At 41.8% G+C, this 7,542-nt stretch overlaps 1 protein-coding gene across 1 annotated transcript in view; it reads right to left on the reverse strand.

Annotated features, from left to right (window-relative positions):
* Nucleotides 1-6,197: 6,197 nt before the first annotated feature.
* Nucleotides 6,198-7,542, reverse strand: part of CSTF3 (cleavage stimulation factor, 3' pre-RNA, subunit 3) — a 103,577-nt gene continuing 102,232 nt past the window's right edge. The window contains exon 21 of the mRNA XM_015409707.1: nucleotides 6,198-6,864. Within this exon, the coding sequence (XP_015265193.1) occupies nucleotides 6,662-6,864 (203 nt within the window). The 3' untranslated portion in view covers nucleotides 6,198-6,661. The remainder of the gene's footprint in view (nucleotides 6,865-7,542) is intronic.

Here is a 7,542-nt window from a genome sequence, read left to right on the forward strand (position 1 = left end):
CTCTGTATCACACAGTGGCCAGAAATACCAGGTGCCATCAGGAGGTCCACCAGTGGGGCCAGGACATTAGAAGCCCTCCCACTGTTGACCCCCCCCAAGCACCAAGAAGACAGAGCATCACTTGCCCCAGAGCCCCTATCTATACCTTGTGGCTAATAGCCACTGATGGACCTCTGCTCCATATGCTTATCTAATTCCCTTTCGAAGCCGTCCATGCTTGTAGCCGCCACCACTTCCTGTGGCAGTGAATTCCATGTGTTAATCACTCTTTGGGTGAAGAAGTACTTCCTCTTATCCATTCTAACCCGACCGCTCAGCAATTTCATGGAGTGCCCACGAGTTCTTGTATTGTGAGAAAGGGAGAAAAGTACCTCTTTCTCTACCTGCTCTTTCCCATGCATAAGCTTATAAACCTCAATCGTCACCCCTCAGTCGTCGTTTCTCCAAGCTAAAGAGCCCTAAGCGCGTTAACCTTTCCTCATAGGGAAAGTGTTCCAACCCTTTTATCATTCGAGTTGCCCTTTTCTGCCCTTTTTCCAAAGCTATAATATCCTTTTTAAGGTGTGGTGACCAGAACTGCACACAGTATTCCAAATGGGGTCGCACCATTGATTTATATAGTGGCATTATGATATTGGCGGATCTGTTTTCAATACCCTCCCTAATAATCCCCAGCATAGCATTGGCCTTTTTTATTGCAGTCACACACTGTCTTGACATTTTCGGTGAGTTATCTACTACAACTCCCAAGATCTCTCTCTTGATCAGTCTCTGCCAGTTCAGATTTTGGCTCCAATGTACATCACCTTGCACTTGGCCACATTGAACCCCATTTGCCATGTTGACGCCCACTTGCTCATCCTTGACAGATCCCTCACTGGTTTTCACCACCCTGAACAACTTCGTATCATCCGCAAATTTAGCCACTTCACTGCTTACTCCCAACTCCAAATCATTAATAAATAAGTTAAAAAGCAGTGGACCAAGTACTGATCCCTGCGGTACCCCACTGCTTACCACCCTCCACTGAGAGAATTGCCCATTTATACTCACTCTCTGTTTCCTATTAATTAGCCAGTTTTTGATGATTTTTGAGCTTGCTTAGGAGCCTTTGATGAGGAACTTTATCAAAAGCTTTCTGGATGTTTCTACCAGAATTATGAGGATTGAAAAACAGATATGGGGACTCCTATGATCAGTCTTGGCCTCCTCTCCTTTCCTCTTGCTGTCACAGATTGGTGTTGTTGAAGTATCTGAGGGAAATCTGACATATTATTAATGAACTGATGCGCAGACCGGGAGTGGGAAATACCAAGATTACTTGTTCACTTCCTCTTGCTTCTGTTCAATTGATCAGTACTGTGATGAGGAGCTTTGTTAAGAAGTTCCCTATAGAGCCATTCTACTATTGGGAGTATGCTAAATTGTGCCCCCTGTCCCCTCTGGCTAGTTGTTCAAGGTACAAAGGTAAGATGTGCCATGAGTTCCTCCCTCTGGCACAACGGTTTTCCTGCTACATCAGACGCATGCCGGGAAGCCCATTTCTGTGCACTGGATCGGGGCCATTTGTCTGATGTGGGCACCTCGTAACCTTTGGGAAATGGCTTGCCTGCAAACCACTTCAGTAATTGAATAGCAGTGATTTGAGTGTGAAGCTGATACATCAGAGAAGTGAAGGATAAATGCAAATGCAGAAGCTTAATATTTAATTCCAAACAAACCGAAGAGCTGGAAATCTTTTAAATTTTATCTCTGGAATATGATGACAGCGAAAATAATATCTTGATGTTTTTCTATTTACTGTTAAGGTAGCATGAACTCTGGCACAAAAGAGGTAATGACTTCTTTCTACACTATGATTCGTAAAGCCTGTTGTAATAGTAACTTAAATGTCCATGTGTATGAATGTTGGATACCGGTAGTTTAAAGCACTTTAGATATTCTGTAAGGCCATTAGTCTTTCTGCCAGCCACATTTTTAAATAGATTTGCTTCTTGACTTGCAGATAACTCTACCAAGACATATATTTTTGTATTTTTTGATTCTTTACAATGACGAGCTGTAGACTCACAGAGTTGCTTCTCTCTTAGGATGTGTGGAAATGAAAACTCTTTTGATGAAAATGGTGTTTTTGGTTTACTGCTGCTGGTAACTTGGGAACATGACATGGAGACATGCAAAACTTTACATCTATAGAAGCTGTATAATATTTGTCCACTGACTTGAATACTAGACTCTATATGTGTTAAAGTTTTGTGATTGAGAAGAGGCACTACGTTTCTAGCTTGAGAAACCCTCTGTTAAATGACAAGACCCTGATCCAGGCGCTCTTTGTGCACAGCTGCAGGATACTACCAGGCTGCTGTGGGACCGAGCCCTCTCCCCACACAGCAGCTGTCAGCAGACTTCTGGGCCTGGCCTGGGCAGAAAAAGACTGCTTCCAAGTGCATGTCACTCTTTTTGGATTGGGATACAACACTTTATTTGTATATTAGGCACAGTGGTTTTAAATTTATCGCAGAAATGAGCTATTTTTAACTTTTCATGGAATTTACGGAAAAGGTATTGCTGGAGTTAAAAAAAAGAAGTCCAGAGTTCATAAACTTCTGTAGTCAATTTTGCATACTGGAGAAAATTAAGTGTGTTTCTTAAGTAGGTGTCCAGTAAAATGATTTTCCGTATCAGAAGCCTGACTATTATGTATGATTAAAAAAAAAAACCAAGGAAGCAAGGTCACATGTTCAGAAAATTGCTCTTGCTTGAAAACAAAACAAATATTCAGTGGCTATATGTCATCTAGTTTGTAAGGGAGTGAAAAACAAGCTTAAAAAGCATTACTACTATAGTCCCGTTAACTGTAACCGAATTACGTTTTGCTTTAGTGTAATCGAATAAAGTTTTGCTTTAGAATTAAGGTCTCACATGCTTAATTGTTGCTGCAACTACAAAGCATTTGAAGTTGAGGAAATTCAGTGTTCTGTCAACATATTCTGTTATATTGTGTTTGGAGTTCCCTTATGTATTTCCTTGAAGGCTATTAAGAATGCTAACTTGTTGCTGCTGTTTAAATATCGATCTATGCCTTTCCTCCACCATAAATGTGAGATTGTAACTCAGCTCATCTGTAATAAATACCTTTTATGTGACAGTCTCTTGCAGTTCCAAATTAAAAGTATTTACTATATTGTCTGTCAGTGGCAGAGGATCAGCTCTTCCATTCTCAATGATGTGTCAATTAGCTAGATCGTGGATCCTGTGTGGGAGGGGAAGGTTCCCTTAGCTCCCCTGTGGTGGTAAAATGAAGATGGAGTTTCACCTCTTTTGCTTTAATTGGCCAGGCTTTTCCATAGCCTTTTCTCTCTTTATGTTCAGCATCATCTGTCCCAGTCAGCTAGAGGAGAGAGCTAGAAACATGACAAATGAGGCATTCGGAAGAACTGCAGCTTTCTGTGTCGCCTTGCATCTGCGACAGTGGGTGCAAAGACACTGGTATTCCCGGTAGTGTGCTGTAAGTACCTCGAAACGGCTCCTGCTGTGACTTCATGGGCCCTCAACTAGCCCTGCTGTACTTCCTTGCTGCTCCCTGATGTTATCTGAATCCACTGCTAGGTTTGTTCCCTGTGCCTCCTGCTAAAGGTATGACACGGGATGCCAATGTTTTGCAATGTGGTGGTCCACATTTAAGGAGGCCCCTCTTAGGACACCAGGGCCTCTCTCACTGGATGCAAAGTGATAGCCCAGCATTCCAATCGTCCTTCTGTTTTGTGTATTTCATGTTTTTGCCATTATTTTAGTCACTTCAGTAATACATGATGGACTTGGAAGCTGAACTTCCTTGAGAATTGCTGGTATGCATCACTGCAGTTGAAGTGTCTCTGTTAGGGGATTGTTACTTCAAATGACAACACCCAGTCTAGAGTTTACAAATCTACACTGTAATCTGGTCATTTGGTGCAGAGTTCACGTACCCATGAACCAAATGTTCAGGCTTTGGAACAGAACAGCCCAACTTCAAGTACATGGTGATGGGTCTGAACTTGCTGAGACTGAGAGAAAGAGACCTTGGGGTCGTAGTGGATAGCTCAATGAAAGTGTCAACCTAGTGTGTCACAGTAATGAAAAAGGCAAACTGTATAGTGGGGATTAGTAGGAAAGGGATTGAAAATAATAATGTCCCCCTGTATAGATCTATGGTGTGGTCTCATTGGGAATACTCTGTGCAGTTCTGGTCAGTGTATTTCAAAAAAGACACTATAGAACTGGGGAAAGTACAGAAGAGAGCATGATGATTAGGGGTTTGGAGCACTTTCCAATGAGGAAAGGCTGAAGAGTATGGGAGTTTTTAGTTTAGAAAAGATATGACTAGGGGGGGGGGGTTATAGAGGTTTATAAAATTATGCACAGGGCAGAGAGAGTGGATAGAACTTTTTCTCCCCCTCCCCAAAACACTTGAACTTGAGGGCATCCCATTAACTTAATGGGCAGTAGATTCAAGGAAATAGTTACTTAGCCAACGAGTGATTAAAATGTGGAATTTGCTGTCAGAAGATGTAGTGATGGGCACAGGCTTAGGTGGCTTTCCAGTGAGAAGGCTGGTTTATAAAATTATGCATGAGATGGATAGAAAACTTTTTCTCCCTCTTCCAAAATGCTAGAACTCAAAGGCACCCAATGAAGTTAATGAACAGTAGATTTAGGATGGACAGAAATAAATTCTTATTTACACTGTGATTAAAATGTGGAATTCACTGCCAGAGGATATAGTAAAGGCTACAGGCACAGATGGATTTAAAAGGGGATTAGACAGATTCATGGAGGAAAAGTCTATCAATGGCTACTAGTTATAGTGACTAAAGGGAACCTCCACATACAGAGGCAGTAAACCCATGTAGTAAACCTCCACATACAGAGGCAGTAAACCCAGAGGCAGTAAATCCATGCCAGAAGGCACCTAATTCCAAGAAGAGCTCCTAATTCCAAGATTTGTGGCCAAGTGATGATCAGAAAAACTACTATGAAGGAAAGGAACCTAAGAGCGGGGGGCGGGGGGGGGGGGGGGGAGTTGAGGGCCTTGGACACTGTACTAACTTTGTAGTGGAAATCTGTGAATGGCAGGCCTGATCAATATGGCTCCTTGCTGCAAGAGATGGTGATGAAGATGGAAAGAACATTCTTCTGCCTAAGACCATGGGTAAGGATGTTCCTTGATACTTCAGCATATTGAGTGTGAAGCTCCTGTTCCAAGCTGGTTTGGAGAAAGCTGAGCTTTCATCTGCACTAATGAAGGAATGCTTCCATGTGGCAATTTACATAGAGTCCCTGCTTAAAGTCAACAGATATTTAACATTTACTTGGAGCAGCTAAAACGTAAGGCACACTGCTCAGTTCCCATGCAGGAAGGTGTAGCTAAGCTGAGTCTGACTAGCTTTGTCTCTTCTCTTTAGCCACAGCATGTTCTCATAAAGACAGACTACTGCAAAAGCACAGGTCAGCTATTGGCAGGGGATAAGACGGTGGCTGGTGCTCCAATAGCAAACACTTTTGTCCTATTCCTTCAGACCAACACGGCTACCCACCTTGATCTACTTTTGTTCCAGTGAGCAGTCTTTTGTTATTTATTTTTTAGTGACAGCATACCATCTCTGAGAAATCTTACAGGCTGATTGGCTGAGTTATGAGTACCCTGACACTGCAAAAGACATCACTTAGCTTTTTTTGAAGTTGTCCCTCAAGTTGCTGTGGCCGTGAATAGAAGTATTATCTCTAGTGTACTGCCAGGAAAATCCCCCATAGCAGAATATTTATAGAAAAGTGGCATTAGAGGAATGGTGCACATCAATCCGAGCAAAATCAAAGGTGTGATGTTCATAAGCATGTTTAGTTAGAGGGTTTCTTATTCATTTCCAAACAAGTGCTCTAAAGTCAGGCAATTGTCATCTAAAGTAATGAATATCCTGCTCTTCATTGACATAGCAGAAGCAAAAAGCTGTACTTTGGAATCAGAATTTGCTAATTTAGGAAAAGTTGCCATCAATATCTGATCTATTCCCCCATATTTCTGAAGCACGTTACTGGTAATAACTCATTCTTGATTAGTGATGTTCAAACTCCTTTCGTGTTATAAATGAAACAGGATGACACATGATATTATGGAGCTCCTTTATTTGAAAGGATTTTTCTTCCATTTTAACCTACAAAACAGCTTCCATTTATTCTGCCATAAATAAAAACAAAGAATAAGGCAGGACAGACACTACATGAGCAAACTGAGAACAACGGTGTGTTTTCCAGAAGTGTGAATTTAAAATATTTCACAATTATAAGCAATCCAGTTTTAAAAATAAAACTGTCAAAACCCCAACAAGATTTCAAGTGGTAGATGGAGATACACTTGAAGAGCAACCGGATATAATTCAGACATTTTGTACAGTTCGTGATCAGAAACTTAATTTTTGCCAGAGCTCAGATTTGCTCATTCTAAGACTCATCTGCCCTTTTCTGATGAACAAGCTGGTAAAAAAGAGGCACCACAGTAACAAAACAACCTCAGTTGCAAGATGCATGTTAGAAACTGCAATCCCTTTCAAACGTTTTGATTGGTAGAAGGAAAGAAATTCTGTTAGAAGTCCTTTGTCTTTTACCACTGTCTTTGCAACTTGGCTCACCGAATCCGCTTTTGCTGACGTGCTCTGTAAATGTCATGAATGGGAGGAACCACTGATCCTTTTTCCTCCTCGTCGTCTGAATCTTCATTTGGTCTCTTGACAGCTTTATTGAGAAGGGCATTATTTTCCAAAGGTCCATTCCCTTCCATTGATAGTTCAGGCAGGCCTCCCGTAATAATCCTTACAGCTTCATCAACACCTTGGGAAGGACAAAGAAAAAGTGATGATGTTATAGTGTTGAGAAGAAATCTTTTCCCCCCTCAGTTCTTGTGAAAATTAGTCCATCGGTAGTAGCCTTTATACTTGTGGATTTCATTTTAAAATACTAGAGAGGCCGCTAGAGCAGAATCTTTATTCTTGGGTTAATTCTAGAGGAAAACAGCTGGATAAAGGATACTGAGTTGGATCCATCCAGCAGGACCTGCTGACATGAGAAAGTTGATTCCTGGGGTCAGTAGAGCTCTGCTGAATGAAGAGACAGCTCCACCCATGGAAGAGGAAGGAAGGGCAATCCCCCCCTCTTATCCCTCCACACTGCAGCCCACCAACAATCCACATGGGTTGAGAGTCAACTTTGCGAGGAGGAAGAGAAAACAGAGAAGTGCTGTGACTGATTGAACCCCCTGTCTGAAGATATGCTGTGTTGACGAAATGTGTAGCTGTCCTTTCAGAGAATAAGATCACAGAAAAAATTAAGCTGCTAGTGTACCCTAAAAAGATTTACTCAGCCACGTGCTGTATATATTTAAAATGTAGCTGTTCATTAGAAGCTATGATCTATTTACTCCTTTGGTATTCAAATTAGGGAAGTGATGTCTTGTATAAAAGACCAGAGGTCATTTCGGGGGGGGGGGTTGGGGGGGGTCACAGGTCCCCC

This window comes from Gekko japonicus, unplaced genomic scaffold, assembly GCF_001447785.1.
Source record: "Gekko japonicus isolate JY-2015 unplaced genomic scaffold, Gekko_japonicus_V1.1 scaffold113, whole genome shotgun sequence".
In the NCBI taxonomy this organism is placed as follows: Eukaryota; Metazoa; Chordata; class Lepidosauria; order Squamata; family Gekkonidae; genus Gekko; species Gekko japonicus.